Source organism: Cyprinodon tularosa, unplaced genomic scaffold, assembly GCF_016077235.1.
Source record: "Cyprinodon tularosa strain WSP-4 unplaced genomic scaffold, ASM1607723v1 ctg263, whole genome shotgun sequence".
NCBI classification, from domain to species: Eukaryota; Metazoa; Chordata; class Actinopteri; order Cyprinodontiformes; family Cyprinodontidae; genus Cyprinodon; species Cyprinodon tularosa.
This window is the reverse complement of record NW_024038967.1, coordinates 758,872-776,945: the sequence shown is the minus strand read 5'-3', so window position 1 is coordinate 776,945 and position 18,074 is coordinate 758,872. Positions and strand designations below refer to the sequence as shown.

The following is an 18,074-nucleotide window of genomic DNA, read 5'->3' as shown; positions in this document are numbered from 1 at the left end:
CTCCTGCTGCTGACCTGCTCTATGGAGATGGAGATTTCAGGTTCCAACAGGACTTGGCGCCTGCACACAGCGCAAAATCTACCCGTGCTGGTTTACGGACCATGGTATTTCTGTTCTAAATTGGCCAGCCAACTCCCCTGACCTTAGCCCCATAGAAAATCTGTGGGGTATTGTGAAAAGGAACATGCAGAATGCCAGACCCAAAAACGCAGAAGAGTTGAAGGCCACTATCAAAGCAACCTGGGCTCTCATAACACTTGAGCAGTGCCAGAAACTCATCGACTCCATGCCACGCCGCATTAATGCAGTAATTGAGGCAAAAGGAGCTCCAACCAAGTATTGAATATTGTACATGCTCATATTTTTTATTTTCATACTTTTCAGTTGGCCAACATTTCTAAAAAAATCCCTTTTTTGTATTAGCTTTAAGTAATATTCTAATTTTGTGACACATGGAATTTTGGATTTTCATTTGTTGCCACTTCAAATCATCAAAATTAAATGAAATAAACATTTGAATGCATCAGTCTGTGTGCAATGAATAAATATAATGTACAAGTTACACCTTTTGAATGCAATTACTGAAATAAATCAAGTTTTTCAAAATATTCTAATTTACTGGCTTTTACCTGTATATAACAAATTCTACCTTTATATTGCCTATAAAGGTGGAATTTGTTGACTATATTTACTTTCTATTGAATCCTAGAAAAAATGAATTGCAGAGCTAGACCATAAAAAACAACAAGACATTTCTAAGGGATTGCCTTAGAGTCAATGAGTCGATGCAATCAACTGGTTTTTCTTATCTAGAAACATCTGATCAGTCTGACTGTATGATCTGGTTGAATTGTCTCTGCAAAGTGTCTTTAGATGACATGTGTTGTGAAGCTGGATTTTGTTTCAAACGCACAGGGTTCTGACTGTTTATAAGGGTAACTGCATCCAGAGGTGATTTCTGATGGTTGGTCTCCATAAATACATCCAATATTAGATGGAACCAAATGAAACATGAAAGTCTGATGTCAAACTAGGTCAGGAGCAGTCTGGAACAAAAACATGTCTGTTATCTACCGTGCTTTCTTTGTCTTTCTCCAAACACAGTCATCACTTCTTCACTGGTCCCTAAACACAGTCCTGAGCAGAGCCGTCCTCCTCTTCGGGCCCCCAGTCCTCGAACCGCATCTGAGGAGAGGGAGCAGCAGGGTGGAGGTTGTGGATGTCATCCATGACCTCTGGGTCCGTTTCCTCGATGGGGACGATGGCCATGTGGCCTCCTTCGTCACGGTGCGTCCGGACGTGCTTCCTCAGGGCTGCTGGCTCCTTAAAGGTGCGGTTGCAGAAGGGGCAGCAGCAGGGCCTCTCCCCTGTGTGGATCAGCTGGTGGTGTTTAAGGTGCTGCAGGCGACTCAGACGCTTCCCGCAGATGGCGCACACATAGGGTTTCTCGCCTGTGTGCGTGCGCCTGTGTTTGCGCAGACCGTCCAGATGGCGGAAGCAGTTGCCGCACTCAGAGCATGAGTACGGCTTCTCCCCGGTGTGTATGCGCAGGTGCGTTTTGAGTGCCCCGGATTCACGGAAGCGACGGCCGCAGACTGCGCATGGGTACGGCTTCTCGCCCGTGTGGATGCGGATGTGCTTCTTCAGGCTGGAGATCAGACGGAAGGTCTTGCCACACTCCAAGCAGCGGTGAGGCCGGTCGATGGAGGGCTCCGTGGCGTTGTCGGGGGCAGAAGGGCCAGCAGACTCCTCAGCTCTGCCTGGTGAAACTGTGTCACTTCTGCCCGCAACAAAAGTCCTGGGCAAAGGTTTCTGTTCGTTGAGACCTCCCTGCTGTTGGGGGGGCCCCCCACATTCACGGCTGAGTCTTTGGTGACGAAGCTGGTTGGAGAAAGACCGCTGAGCACCTCCTTCACCTCCAACCTGGCCGTAAGCGATGTCCCCTATGTTAAGGGATGATCCGTCTCCATCTCGGCTGTCCTTCCTGTTAGGCTGACCAGAACCTGAAGGAAGTCCCTGTTCCTCTTTGATCTCGAATCTGGGTGCTCCACTGGGACCCTGGGGCTGCCTCTCATCTTTAGGAGCAAAAAAAAAAACAAAACAAAAAAAACAGATAAAACAAGTTAAAAAGACAAAAGCATTTATATTCTTAAAGTAACACTGACTTTTAGCCACTAGGGGGCATCAGACCTGTAATATCCATGTTTATCTCCCCCTGAAGGCCTCTGGCAGCACTGCACTATTGCAAAATTAAAGGTACAGTGGAGGATTTTTGCAAATTTCTGAAAAGACCCGGCATTTCAAAAAATGCACATGCTCAACCCTGTACCCGCTCCTGAGAGGGAACGTCTTCGAGCTCATTTCTCCTAGTGCAAGCTCTGTTTAAAAGTTGCTGTTTGCATTGCTCATACAAGCTTACTTTCCAAAAGATTTGCAATTTTTTCACTATTTCAGACTCAACACCCGTAAGTGAAAATGGGGACGAGCATGTAAGACGGCCTTACGTGAACATCACCACAATAATTGACAATTAGGAGGACCACTTATTTTCAACCATCTATCTCCATCTGGAAAAACAACATCCTCCACTATATCGTTAAAAAAACAAAACAAAAAAACAACTTCTAATATAATTATTATATTAGCATTAATTTGTTTTACGAATTAAAAATAATCTTTTTTGACATCAGCTTAGTTAATAAAAACTTAATTAGAAGTGCGAACATTACCTCTATAAACAAAAATAACATAACATATATCTACAACAGGTCACTCATATTTTTAAATAAATTTTAAATATATTTTCTGTCTTTTGACAATTCAATGCATCTAGACAGTGGAGAAAATTAATAAATGAGAAAATAAATAAGAGACTTCAGCTGTCAGCTATATACCCCATGCACCTTTTTTTCTTCCTTTCGGCACCTTCTACTTTTTTTTGACTATCGGAGCTGATGTAACGAGTACATTTCTCCATTGTGAGATCAATTAAGTCATTCAAATAATCAATCAATCAATCAATCACTAGTGTTAAAAAAAACTTAGCCGACTTTTCATCATTTTTAGCCAAAGTGATGAAGATTCACTGCCAAGCGTCTAAAGAGCCACTTGCAGCTCTGATGCCATAGGATGCAGACCCCTGTTCCAGAGTGCAACAATGACCAAAACAAATTACAGGTACTGCCCATTTCTGCAAAACTACTCCCCAAAACAAACCTCAGTTGGTGCCTCTGTTCTTGTCCTTCTAGTATTCATATATATTTTCTGTGAGCAAATTACTTGCTGTTTTGGAAAAAGAAAAATTGTAAAGATTCTTTCCTCACTGTTTTTTCATATTCATCAAGACTTGGAAAACCCTACAGCAATACTCAATTTCTCCTTACTGTTGGGAAACCCTGTCCTTCTATGGTTGTTTTTTTCTTTATAGTGAAGCAATGATAGATGGCTCAGCAGGGGCGGAGCTACATGGGGGGCCAGGGGTGGCCATGGCTAACCTTAGCCAATCATTGGCCACCCCTACCATTTTTTTTGCCGTCTAATACAGACAGCGGCATCAGTAATACTACCAAAAGGAATGTTTAAACGTATTAAACATTTAAAATTTTCATATATTAATAGTTACTAGACAACTAAAACACTGTGGTTAATAGGGGTGTGGGAAATAATCGTTTTGGCAATATATCGTGATATTCGGCTGCCCAATATAATATCGATCTTTCACTTCTTAGTATCGATTTAAAAAAAAAAATGGTTACATAAAACATTGATGGGAAAATGGGCTACCTCTGCACCACCACTCTGGCAGAAAGCGCTGTGGAGCCCTTCAACTGTGCGCGCAGCACCAAATCTGTATTTGAGGCAGTCACAGTGGAAGAAAACCCCAAACAACATGGATAATAATACCTAATCAATATTTTCTGATGAAAATATACAGCACTTGCTGTTTTATCTCATCATTTGATTTTGATAGCTGGGGAAAATATGGCAATATATAGTGATACTGCAATATCGTGATAATATCGTATCGTGACCCAAGTATCGCGACATGTATCGAATCGCAACACTCATGCCAATACTCACCTCTAGTGGTTAATTATGCACATCTAAATACTAACATTAAAGTTGATATGTTCAGAATTCATGCTCTTTTAAGACCCTAATTTTGTCTTTTATGGGGTAAAGAGAAAATGATGTGTCTCTGCAAGTCATCAAGGAGTTTTCAGTGAAATCATAGATAAATAACTACTTTAATAATAATTGAAAAATCCATTTAATGTAGATATTAGTACATGTAATATTAATGTTATGCAGAACAATTCTTGATAAATGTAGGTAAGTAATAACAATGGATAAGATGTTTGCCGCAGGCATTTTGTCCACTATACCTTTTATTAAGACAGCATGAATGTTTAAATATATGCATCTATTTGTGATCAAAAGGAAAGTAGAAGGAAATTATTGTTTGTCTTTAGATGTTGTGCTGGTTCCTGTTTACCTGATCCTCTGGTATCTGAGCACATGTGAGAGGAGCTGGGTGAGAAGGAGTCCAGAGTGTGGCTGGTCACAGAGCCATCTGGCTGGATTGACAGCTGGCACATTTTGTATTCATCTCTCGGTTCAAAGCCTTGAAGAGATTCATCCACGGAGCCGCCAAGACCCAGATCCACGCCTGCCCCGTTCACATTCCTTTGGTTCTGGTGCTCTCGGTCCAATCCCGGCGTCAAAGAGGCCATGGCAGAGAGTGAGGGGGCAAACACCGACTGGCTGACCTGCTGGGGGCCCGTGTAGGAGACCTGCAGCTGGTCTATGAGCTTCTGAGCGCTGCACAGACACTCCTGTAAGGTCTTCAGCTCCCGCTCGGACACCTCCAGCCGAACCTTCAGCCTCTGGTTCTCCTGCTCCTTGTGCAGAAGCTCCTGCTGGGTCTCGTTCAGCACGATCACCACCTCTCCCAGCAGAGTGTCAACAGCGGCGGACATGGCGGTCTGGATGGTCGGAGCCAGGCGGGACTTCAGCGAGGTAACCGTCATGCCGCCCTGAGAGGCTCCGTACGCCGCTTTGGTGTCCATCCTGTCCGGGATGTTGATGATGCTCTGTTTGCGGCTTCCAGCGTTAGACTGGGAGGCGTCCATGCTAGCCGCGTACCCGGCCCGCCTGGAGCTCATCGTTTTTAATTATTCCGCTATAGGACCGAGCCGGCGCTTAAAAGTGCGTAGTTCTCCTGTTGGGATGCGTACGATCATCGGATGATCCGGTTACATCTGTTTAACGTTTCAGATGACGCTGCAGAGGAAAACTGGACTTTAACGACGCAGCGGCCCAATTAGAGCCGCGAAGCTTCGGAACCACCGAACTCCTGAGCAGGAATCAGCGAGGTGTCCTCCAGCTGTTAATACAGTCCATCGTTTAATGTTCAGGTTCTGTAAATACTGCGGCCCTTAACGGAGATCCAGAGCGACAGAGGCCTGTCGCATTTTTATGACGAAAGAAACAAGGGCGCTCTTCTTCTTCTTCTTATGGGATTTTATGGCGGTTGGCAGACTTGTGAATTGTGCATTACCGCCACCAACTGATATGGAGTAAAGCAAGAAAACAGGAAACGATTCACCCCCCCAAAAAAAAAAAAAAAAAAAAAAAAAAAAAAAACCTGTGTAACTTAAACCAACATAATACTAAATCACATTTGCCCATATAATTTTAATTTACTCTAGGTCATCTTAACTCTGCCAGTTTCTGATGGTCCCATCGGTCCTCCCATCATACTTCCAACCATCTCCCAGTTCAAATCTTTAATGTCCAGATATTTTTCTGCAGCCTTCACTATTATTTTGATTTTTTCCGTTTTTTTTGTTGTCTGTGCAGTACAATTAATAACTTCTACCATGAAAAGAACAAAATTTGTCTTTTTAACAATAAGTGAGTCTTCATCAATTTTTAGAGATTTCTCTAGAGGTTTGGAATTTGCTGTGTGTTGAACTGTAGGTTTGGGTTTTTCTGACTGAGATGGGATCCTTTTTGCAGCTTCAGCGTAGGTTATTCCGAGCTCAAATTTCATTTTTTTAATTTCCTCAGACCTTTTGCTTGCTTCACAGCCGCGATAGGCAGCAGTATGTTCTCCACCACAATTACAGCATTTTATTTTAGCTTCTTTTCCACATTTTCCGTACTCATGTTCTCCTGCACACCTTCCACACCTCTGTTTCCCTTTACAAACTGCTGCAATGTGACCGAATTTTTGGCATTTGAAACATCTCAATGGTGGAGGATTGTAGATTTTGACATTATAGCTTATGTAACCGATGAATACTTTGCTTGGTAATTGCTCTTCTTCGAATTTAATTAGCACAGATAAACTGTCAGATCTTTCTCCGTTTCTTGTTGTTTTTAACCGTTTTACTTCTTTTACTTTTGCACCTCTTATGTTTTCCAGAATCTCTTTTTCAGAAATTTTTAGAGGAACTCCTCCAATGACTCCCCTGCTGAACTTTTTGTTCTCCATTAAGCTGCACTGAACTCTTATCCCGTCAATTTTGTTGATCCGTATTGCTTTGCCTTGCTGGGCGCTGTCTCTGCAGATAATTAGCAGGTCTCCACTGTACAGAATTCTGGCACCTCTGACTTCTCCGACAAGTTTATTGATGGTTTTTGTTAAGTGAACCGGATTCCAATTTGTAAAAGAGTCTGCCTGATTAACGACTTTGAATATGACTTTGAATTCATTTTGTTGTGCTGTGGAATGTATGGAATGATCATCACTGGATTGTTCTGAACTAGATTCCCCTTGAACTGATCTCTGTTTTTTCCGCTTTTTCTCATTTTTTGATGTTGCTATCTTCCAACCTTCATTGTCACTATTTCCCTCTTCCATCCCACAAGAATCGCTTCCTGTTTCCTCACTACTCACGGCCCAAGACATTTCTCCATAAGCAGCTTCAAAACACGCGCCATGCACCAAACGACCATCCACATGCAATCTTTCCGGCCTTCCACCCAACAAGGGCGCTCCTCAGATTCTTCTTCTTCTATGTTGAATGGCGGATTGCAGCTCATAGGTGCATACCGCCACCTACCGTACATGATTGTGTAGCTCTATAGTTCCATCTCTTATATTCTATTTTTTATTTTTGTGTTATGTAAAAATAAAAACAATGCTTTATGAATAACAAAACTTTCTTCCCTATCTCCATCTGTCCCTAAATTTTTTTAATACTCTATTTTCTCCCTTTTTCCATAATTACTTTCCTCATCCTCTCTCTTTCAGTTGCATATTTAATGCAATCCATGAAAACATGATCCACATTTCCTTTTCTTTCACAACCCTCACATTAATCATTATTTCTCTTCCCTACTACAAACAAAAACTCATTCAAGTAGGTGTGTCCAGTTCTTAATCTAGTATAAATTATCTCTTCCCTTCTGTTTCTTTCTCCATAATTTTTAACAATTACAGATTTTTGAACCCTATATAATCTTCTCCCTTTATCTTCATTCCATATCTTTTGCCAAAATTCTGTTTCTTTCTTTTTAAGTATTGATTTACCTTCCCCTTTTCCAAACGGGATCTGATCTATATTCTGCTTTCCTAAAGCTTTTTAAGCTATCTTGTCTGCTATTTTATTTCCTCTCACCCCTTTGTGTGCTGGAACCCAACAGAACTGAACATCTGTTCCATACCTAAATAACCTGAACAAACTCTGATAAATTTCTAATACAGGGTCTTTCCTATTATTTCCTCTTGAGTGAATGCTTTCTGTTGCAGCTTTAGAATCTGTGCAAATCACCACTCTGTCCGGTCTAACATCCTCCACCCACTGTGGTCTTTGGTGTTTTATGGCACTTTATAGATTATGTGTATTGCCGCCATCAACTGGACGGAGATGTAATTCAAAAAAAAAAAAAAACCTATAAATCTTCAAATCTTAAAAAAAAAAAAATAATAAAAATAAAAAAAATAAATACATACTTATACACTCATACACTCATACACACATACATACTAAATCCTCTCATCTAATTTTGTGTCTTTTAGATACTTAATAAGTGCTTTAACTATATCATGTGATTGATGCTTCCTTAATAAATGAACCATATTTACTGAACTCCCCATTACCCTTTCCAGTTCTTTCCTCTCTTATATATATATTTTCTACAATAAATGAACACATGTTCTACTCCTGTTTCCCCACAATAAGAACAATCACCTGATGGATGTTTCCCTATAATTTTAAACCACTATTTAAACTAGTATGCCCAGTCCTCAACCTGTTTATCCATACTTCCTCTCTCCTATTCATTATACTATGATTTCTTATGATTACCTCCTTCTGTATTTTATGTAAATTTCTTCTAAATTCCATCTCTCCTGCCATATATTATTTATTTTATCTTTAATAATTACTTTTATTTCTGCTCTACTTAATGGGACATCATATTAAATTTATCTTGCTTTAACTGCTTCTTTAGCCAACTTATGTACTTTTTCATTACCTACAATTCCTTTATGCTCATGAGATTCTCCTTCTTTTCTATTATGGCGGATTGCATGCAACTTTAAGGTGCATACCGTCACCGACTGTACATCAGTGTATAGCAACATTACTTTACATCAAATTCTATTTTTTTAATTTTGTATTCTGTAGATAAATAAATAATGCTTTCCTTAATCTGTGAATATCCTTTATATTTCCTTAATTTCCCAGTATTCCTTTTAGACTCCATTCCTGGCCTGTCTTTCCAACCATCCTTCTCGTTTTCTCCCTTTCATGTTCAGAAGTTTTACAGTTCATCAGTACATGTTCTACATTTTCTTTTTCTCCACATCCTTCCAATGTATCTTTATTTTTCCTCCCTATTAAATATAAATTGTCATTTAAATAGGTATAACCCACTCTTAATCTAATCATTATTACCACTTCCGCTATTGAGATTCTGCACCCTGAGTAATGACTCAAAGGCACAAAAGAAAACTAATGAAAAGAACCCACTTTTTTTTTTTTTGACTCATTATAAATTACCTCAAACTTCATTTGCTTTTGAATTTTATCGATGTTCTTTTTATTTTTTAAAAATTTCCTTGCTCTGTTGTTCTCTTGCTATCTCCTTTTGGCTTTTTTATTATTCAGCCCGTATTAATATGTGGCTCTCCCCTGCCTTTACATTTTTTGTAGAGATTTAAGTAAAGTAAAAAAAAAAAAAAAAAGACTTTATGGTCACATTATGATTTCAGGTCAGAATGGAGGTTTGCGAGGTGCCCTCATTATCTCTCTCTACCCCCAAACCTAAATCCAACCCTTCCAAAATTACCAGTCATTATAAATAACCTTTAATTATGCAATCGAGACATTAGGGAAGTAAAAATCTACAGTTACAGTAAGTTCAATTTTATGGTAGTTAGTTGACATATGAAAGTATGAATATGAAAATAACATCAGGAATTCTAGTCTGAAAAAAGAAAACTGTAAAACTCTTAAATGTGCTTTAAAACATTTCTGTTTAATGTAGAGTAATCCAATTCAGGTTTGAGCAATCTAAAAAATGTAAAGTCTGGAGTTTACACTTTTCCAATACAGTTCTTGTGGAAAAGTCTCCATCATATAAGCAGGCATGGTCTGTGTTTCTGTGAAGGTTTAAATCAAACAAATAAACCAAAATCTTAGTGTTCAGGTTTTTTTTGTATTTATGTCTGAAGTGTTACTGTTTTATTGTTTTCTTGCTTTCATTTTCATGTTTTCCCAATCGTTTTAAATTGTTTTACTTTTCACTTTCTAGTAACATTGCTTTCTCTTTTTTTAAAGTAATCTATAAAATACCATTATCCCTCCAGTATATCAATATTCTGCATTGATAATTTCTTACAGTAGGCCTAAATACAATCTGCACACCATTAGATTACAGACTTGTCAGTGGATCATTTGACTAGACCCCTCAGGTCCTCTGGCTCTAATCTAGCCTGGACACCCAGAACCAAACATGGAGAAGCAACATTTAGTTCGATTTGTTTAGAGAGTGATTGAGCTGTCTAAACTGGAATGAAACATCATCCGATTGTTTGAACTCCAACTTTTCTTTACCTACCTCCATTATGCCACTGCAATGTAAATTTCCCCCCTCTTTCTTTTACATCTTGTTCATGTACAGCATTTTTACTCACCTTGTTATTGAATAACTGCGCCTCTCAGAGGTTTACACTCAATGTAAAAGATTACACAGAGAGAAATCAAATGTTTTTCTGTTTCACTCAGAGGGAACATATGTTTGTCAAAAGCTACTTTATCCTTTTTTGTAAAAATAATGAGAATGTCGATTAAATCATAGGAGGTGTTATGGCTACACTGTCCAGTAGATGGTGCTCTAGGGCATCTCTTCATGTTCCCAATAAAGGCTTCCGCTGCAGAAAGCAAAAACTCTGTACAAACAGAGCGCGTGGAAAACATTAAGACTTAAAGGGAAAAAAATAAATTTGATATATTAGGAAAAATAATACAGAATTGACAGCAGATAGTCACTATTTTCATTTTTTAATTTACACTAATGACTGCTGGTTCTGCTAAAAACATATAAAACTGCAGTAAAAACATTCAGTTGGAAATTTTATAAGAATAACAAAGGATTGTTTTTCCTATGTATCTGGGGCTAGCTGTTTATGCACAATTCAATTCAGAGAAAATCAACCAGATCATACAGTCAAAATGGTTAAAAGTTGTCTATCTAATGTAAAAACGTTGTTTGCATTAACTCATTGACTCAAAGGCAATCCCTCAACCTAAGCATGCTTGTAGCGATAGTGGAGAGGAAAACCCCCCTTTAACAGGAAGAAACCTCCAGCAGAACCAGAAGGCTCAGTGTGAGTGGCCATCTGCCGAGGCTGATTGGGGTTTAAAGGGGACAGCTTTTTTTTTTTTTTACATTGGCATCATGATTACGTTATTACATCATGCTCTACTCATGAGGGGGACAGTGATTCGCCTACATGTTATGAATGCTGGCCTACCATAAATGATAAATTATGTTTAGTTTGTGCCTTCAAGTTGTTGCAGTTAGAAAGACGTTACATGGATATAACCTAACAGAATATCTTCAGAACAGCTCCAAATGACACAAAACTCATATGGGAGTAGAACATGATGTAATAACGTAAAAACAAGGGCCCAATGTAAAAAAACAAAAACAAAAAACAAACAAAAAAAAAGGCGTCCCCCTTTAAGGAGGCAGAAGAGGACACAGAAAAAGAAGCAGAGATACAAAAGGTACAGTAACTGTTAACCATCTCCAAAGGCGGCCCCTTGCAGCACATCCAGCCAGTCACAGTCAGAGAAAGAGGACTGCTCTGAAAAACAGCAGCACAGCTGACATTTCACAGCATGCTAGTCTGTTTGCATTAATTAAAGATGTGGGCTGCACAGTGATGCAGTGGGTAGCACTGCTGCCTTGCAGCAAAAAGATTACAGGTTCAATTCCTGGTCTGGGGTCTTTCTGCATAGAGTTTGCATGTTCTCCCTGAGCATGTGTGGGTTCTCTCTGGGTACTCCGGCTTCCTCACACAGTCCCAAAACATGACTTTTAGGTGAATTGGCTTCTCTAAATTCTCCTTAGATGTGCGTGAATGGTTGTTTGTCTCTGTGTTGCCCTGCAATGGGCTGGCGACCTGTCCAGGGTGTACTCTGCCGTAGACAGCTGGAGATAGGAACCGGCACCCTGCTTGGGAGACAGTGTTTCAGAATGGATGGAAAAGAAAAATCCATTACTTTCCAATTTTATTACCACTTGCCATTTAATCATGTCAAATCAGCAATTATGGCAAAAAAAAAAATGTATACAAGGCCTCTGCATGTGGGATATGTCATCTAAATGCATTTATTCTGTCTCTACTACCACTTTAAAATCATATTTAGATTGTTATTTTCATTTTTATTTTATTGTCATTTATTTGCACTTCTTAGATGCATTTTCATGCATGCTGTGGTTATTTGGAAACTTCTATGTGCTGGTGCCAGCTGAAAAATAGGTTTTTCACCTAGATCTCAATGAGGTCTTGTTGGGTGAATTAAGGTAACAGAGGCAATTCAGTTTTTGCATTTAAAAATAACAAAAGAATTAGTACTGATAAATGAAATGCAACATCTATTAAATAATTAAAAATTGCTCCCCCTCTGAAGTGAGTTGTTTTACACATCTGTTTTTTGTCATGATCGGTTTTACGAATCTGACTCACATGCAGAGACAACCACTCAGAGATCACGGAAAAGGTTTAAAGCTGAAGTCTGTAAGATTTTAAAAATCACTTTTTTGTCATATTGGCTAAAACTGTCCCTATGCCCAGACAGCAGTACATGTGATATGTAATCTGTGAAAAAAACTGCTTCAATTGGTCCCGCCTACTGCCTGTATTGCAATCTGGAAAGAATATTTCGGGACGAGACAAAACAACCAATCACAGCCAGAGGAGCGTATGATGGAGTGTCAATCACAGCTCACACACGCTGAATCCCGCCCCCTCCCTCTCACCGCTGAACCTGCCGCTGCCGCCCGGCTGCCGCAGTCAGGAGGACGCGCGTGGAAGTCATGGCGGAGCGACAGCCACCAGCGAAAGCGACGCTTCTGGTCGCATGCGGTAGCCGCACAGATGCTGTGAGAGGGGTGGAGCTTGGAGGTGGGGCATGAGTGAAGCAGAGAGGGTGGGGGAGTGGCGTGAAACCTGTTTTTCTTCAAATTTTCAGTCGAAGTCTGCTCTCTTCTCAATGTTACAGACTGCAGCTTTAACAGGTTTATTGAGGTGGGTAAAACAGGAGTTGGATATGGAACTCAGTGAGCTGGTAACCGGGAACTGGAAGTGAGAAGGGAACTTCAGTGGTCAGTTCAGGTACTGTGGGAATCTTGGAAGCACTTAGATTTTTCAAGAATGGGACTCACGTTAGAGGGGGGCCTTGTTAGTCCATGAATCCAGTCTGTGTGGTAAAACCAGAGAATAGTGCACACGTTGGAGGGTGGACAGGTAGACAAGCGTTGGACCCGGAGGAGTAATGGAGCGGACTGTCACTCAGATTTCCGATGGGTACTTCAACGGAACATGTGGAGGTTTTCCCCTGCTCAGTGTAACTTGGTTTTTCCTTCCAGGGGAGAGAAGGTCCAGAAAATCAGTAATACAGGAAAGCTTCCTGCCGGGGAACAAAGACAAAAAACTCGTTAGAGAAACAAAGCTTAGGTTAGACTCAGCTAAACTCAGCTTGGCCAGAGTACCCAAAACTGGCAAACACTCGGCCTTGAGGTAGTGATAGTCCACTGCTAACATACTCCTCCTGATAATGATCCAATGAGCCACAGGTGTGCAGGGAGGGACAGCGAGGACAGGGCACCACCTGGTGGTGGAGGGAGAAAAACACACAAACAACCACAAAAACAGACCACACAAACTGGATTCCTAACATTTATAGCATAATTACTGTAAGTTTCAATTCATTTTGATCTTGTTTTGAGATGTTGATGTATGAAGCAAGAACAGCTTTTGGTGGATTATCATTCTGTTGAGAAGATACCACTTAGAAAAATCAGTGCAATAAGAATTCTTTAAATCATGATATATATTCTCAAAACAAGCTTCTTTCTGAGATTATGATTTGACTTGTTTTTGAGTGAGATCTTCTCAACAGACTAATAATATGACAGAATCTGCGCTAGTTTATTATATCAACATAAATACAAATAAAAAAAAAAACTTTTTGGCTAGATCTGAGATTATAAGGCTCCGTCAGATGGAAAATTTTTCAGAGTAGGATCAGATTTTGGCAATAATATGAAAGATGCAGTCCGAAAAAATACAATCTAAGTAGGTAAATTTTTCTTTAACTTAATGTATTTTCCCTTGATTTGAGCAGATAAGCTAATCCAAGAATGGAATAAGATAATTTACATTTAGGATAAGAACAAAGTAATTATCTTGTTTATAGTGCTCATATTCTTCTTGCTCATCAGGAAAGATGAAGGGCAGCAGTTTAGGCAGAGACTCCCAGACTTTTCTCTCCCCAGATGCCAGAGGAACTCCCAGGCTTCCCGAGGGACAGTCCCTCCAGCGTGTCCTGGGTCTTTTGGCCTTTTTACTCAGCTCTCTCTTCACCAAGACAGACCAGTGCAGCGTCAGCATTATAGCAGCAGCCGCACCGTTAGTCTATAGATATCCATCTCCAATCTCCACTCACTCGTGAACAGGACCCCAAGATACTTTAACTCCTCCACTTGAGGCAGGAACCTCCCTACCAGAAAGGGGACAAACCAACTTTTCCCAGTCAAGAACCATTGCCTTGAACATAGGGGTTAGTATCGGCATGGGTGTCACGATACAACTCGTGTCATGATACTTGGGTCACAATTCGATATTATCATGATATTGCAATATCACTATATATTGTGATATTTTCCCAGCTATAGAAATTAAATGTATAAATAAAAAAGTAAGTGCTGTATATTTTCATTAGAAGATTTTGATCATTCAGTAATTTTTTATCCATATTGTTTGTGGTTAGAATCTACAGATATGGCGCTGTGCCACACAGCAAAAGGGCTCCATAGTTCTGTCTGCCAGAGTGGCGGTGCAGAGGTGGCCCATTTTCTCTCATTGCATTAGTTAAAGTTTTGTTTTTTTTTTAATCGATATTAGGAACTGACAGTTGATATTATATCAGGCAGCTGAAAATAATGATATATGGCCTAATCAATTTTTTCCCACACATCTACTTGGAGATGGAGGAGCCGATTCTCATCCTGACCGCTTCACACCCATCTGTGAACTGCAAGAGAGAGCCAGCAGAACCACATCATTGGCAAAAAGCAAGGATGAGATCTGCCGGTTCCCAAACCAAACCCCCTCTGGCCCTTGACTGCCCCTACACTGGAAAAACGATCTAGAAATATGTAAAAATGTCTTAAAATAAGTGTATTTACCCTTAATTTGAGTAGGTAAATTAAATGATCTGCCAATGGAATGAATATTTTTACTCTTAAAATAAGATAATTAAATAAAATGCACTTGAAATAAGACCACCCAATTGTATTTTCTTAAATGAAATGTAAATTGTCTTGTTCTATTGGCAAAATGTCATTTTTACCTCCTCGATTCAAGAACAAATGCACTTATTTTAAGAAAAAATTACTTATCTAGATTTTGATTTTTTCCAGTGTAGAAATCCTGTCTATGAACAGAACCAGTGAAAGGACATACATCTATTTATCTTATACTGAGGATATAAATATATATATATATAAATAAATATTTTTTTTTTACCCTTTTTACCTATTTGTAAGTGTGGATTTATCGTATTCTAAAACTTGCCTTGCAGCTTGCCTTTAAATTTCTGCTGATTGTCTCCTTCCCCTTCCAGACAAAATACACCACAAAGCTCCAAAGTCTCAAACAGGTTTAATGAACAAGACAACCTCACTGCACCCTAATGGCCCCTGAGGTCAACAACTGATCTAGTAGAAAATCTCTGGGATATAGTAAAACAGAAGATTTACACTGGAAAAAAGTCAAAATCTACTTAAGTAATTTTTTCTTAAAATAATTGCATCTGTTCTTGGAGTGAGGAGTTAAAAGAGACATCTTGCCAATGGAACAAGACAATTTAGATTTGAAACAAGAAATCACAATTACATTGTATTATTTAAAGTCCATGTTATCAAATTATCTTGTTATAAGAGTAAAAATACTAATTCCATTGGCAAACTATCTCTATCTATGCTCAAGTAAAGGAAAATTCACCTAATTGAAGACATTTTTACTTATTTCGAGATAATCTTTCCAGTGCACAACCTAGATTTATAGCTGACAAATCTATAAAAGTGTTGGGATCCAGAGGCTTGCCCTCCAGAGGGCGCCGAGGATCCCTTCCTGTTAATTTGTTTTTCTGTTGGGATCTGGGGTGCTGTCTACTTTCCTCCACCAGAGGGCGTACTGGATCTCCTGAACCTGGAGCTGCCCTCACCAGCTTATTCTCATCTGCTCATCAGGGGACCAGTACTTAAGTGGGCTGTGGACAACGCCCTGATGCCAGAGTGTTTGTTAATCACGGTACAGCAACCCAGAGCCAACCAGCCTGTCTGATTCTCTGACTCCACTGTAACCAGAACCAGAACCTGATCAGTTGTGTCTTCTCTGCTTCTAGGAAGAAACCTGACTGAACCCTGGGACTCTGGAGGAGTCTCCATTGCCGAACTCTGCCTGCCGAATCTCAGGAGCTCTGGAGGAGCTCATCGTCTGTAGCCTGCCAACCTGCTCTTGACTGAACCCTGGAAACTCTGGAAGAGTCTCCCTTGCTGAAATCTGCCTGCCACATCTCAGGAGCTCTGGAGGAGCTCATCATCATAAACCTACCTTCCTGCTCTTGGTAGCCAACCAGGAGATCTACATCATTGAAATCATTGAAACGAGCCCCACTGGTTTGGCCGCTGTTTTGAAGCTCTGCAGTTTCTGCTGCAATGAAGACATCAGCTGCCACTCTGAGGAGACGTCCTCTCAAAGGTGCTGTAAGTGATCAAATTAAGACCTGCAGATCTGCCTCATTTCATTAATTTGAGTTAATTTGAGAGCTGCCTGTTGGACGAATGGACTGTTTTCCTGAACTTAACTGAACCAGACGTTATCCCCTCCTTTTCACTGAGCCAACACACAGTAACTCTCCCCTCTCCCCCTCCTTATCTGATGCTTATTGAGGTACTTTAAAGTTGGGCAAGGTACAGAATAGATAGTTGCTTGTTTTTATATGAAAGAAACTCTTGAATTTTGATGGTTTTTGTGTCAAAAGGGTTCTGAACTGAATGCTGACTTCAGGAAGTGTGTTTGTGAATAAGTGTGTGTGGCTGCATATGTGTCTTTTTTCTCTCTTCCCCATTTGTCCTGAGAGTTAATGTGATAAATTTGAGCAGCTAGCATTGTTAGCACCTGGCTACCTCATTTCATCACATGTACATGGAAGTGACCATTTTGTGAGTTTTGCAATCCATTGTTCATAGCTGGCACTAGTTGTTATTTCAACATAAAGTTGAACGTTCCTCTGACTCTGTGAATGAACCCTTCCCCCCCTTTATAAGCGTTTTATTTATCTTGTGCTTATTCTCATTAAAGTGTAGAGTTTGTATAATAATTAGATACAACAATACTGTAATAGGGATTATTAGAAATTAGACATGTTATGATACTGTTGTTTTACATTGTGGTAGTCTGTGATGTTTTTATACAGTGAACTTTTCACCACTCAGAGCCAAATTCACCCCCTTGAAGAAACAGAGACAATTTATTTTGGCTTGTGATTAATAACTCTGCTGATATCCATAGTCTAAATGACTGAATTGGTGAAACACAACTAAATTTTAACAACAGTTCGAGGAGTCCAACTTTGGGCAAAAGACTACAGAACCATGGTTAGGGGGCAGAATACCGATATTATCATTTAACTAATAATCATTCATTGGTTTTAGTCTTGATTTGAATGAGCTAATTATTAACTACGACTTCTAGTTCTAGTTAATTACTATAATCACAATCTGCTGGTCAAATTGAATAACAATTATCGCCTGTAGCTGGTTAATAAAGTCAAGATGAGCTAAAAAGTTGGACATTTGTTTTTATTACTGGCAAAAAAAATTGTGAGAAAACCTTCTCATTAGATATATGTTTCAGACAAAACAAATTAAGAAAAGATTTCCACACATGTTCCCCCTTCTTTAAAAAGAACAATAACAATCTCAATATGACCATTTAAGGCAAAACTCATCCAAAGTGATTCTCTTAGAGTTTAAAGTACCCGCAGGGCATTAACCCCCTGCTTATACAGACAAACAAATCATGTCAATGGTTCCGTGCAGACAGGGCTCTACATGAAAGATACTCAACATGGTCCCTGTTCATTGGAAAGCTTTACCCAAACAAATCTTAAACTCCTTGATAATTTGCAGATGATCTGCTCTTTGTCAGTGCAACACACCCCAGGAGCTGAATAGCGGTTTCACTCACCCAGTTTAAATGAAAATGTAAGTATTAAACTTTAATGGACTCATATGCAGAAGGAGGCAGAAAGGTGAGTTTA

At 39.7% G+C, this 18,074-nt stretch overlaps 1 protein-coding gene across 1 annotated transcript; it reads right to left on the bottom strand.

Annotated features, from left to right (window-relative positions):
* Nucleotides 1–548: 548 nt before the first annotated feature.
* Nucleotides 549–5,499, bottom strand: si:ch1073-224n8.1 (zinc finger protein with KRAB and SCAN domains 3). Its single transcript, XM_038289148.1, has 2 exons — nt 4,496–5,499; nt 549–2,075 (listed from the first exon to the last, which is right to left on the bottom strand). The coding sequence occupies exons 1-2, from the start codon at nt 5,163–5,165 to the stop codon at nt 1,126–1,128; spliced, it is 1,620 nt and encodes a 539-aa protein (XP_038145076.1). The 5' UTR covers nt 5,166–5,499; the 3' UTR covers nt 549–1,125.
* Nucleotides 5,500–18,074: the final 12,575 nt, after the last annotated feature.

Excerpts from the sequence above, each read along its gene's own strand:
- si:ch1073-224n8.1 (XM_038289148.1), bottom strand. The coding sequence starts at position 5,165 with ATGAGCTCCAGGCGGGCCGGGTACGCGGCTAGCATGGACGCCTCCCAG. Across the intron at positions 2,076-4,495 it reads CTCAGATACCAGAGGATCAG|ATGAGAGGCAGCCCCAGGGT; the intron begins GTAAACAGGAAC and ends TTGCTCCTAAAG.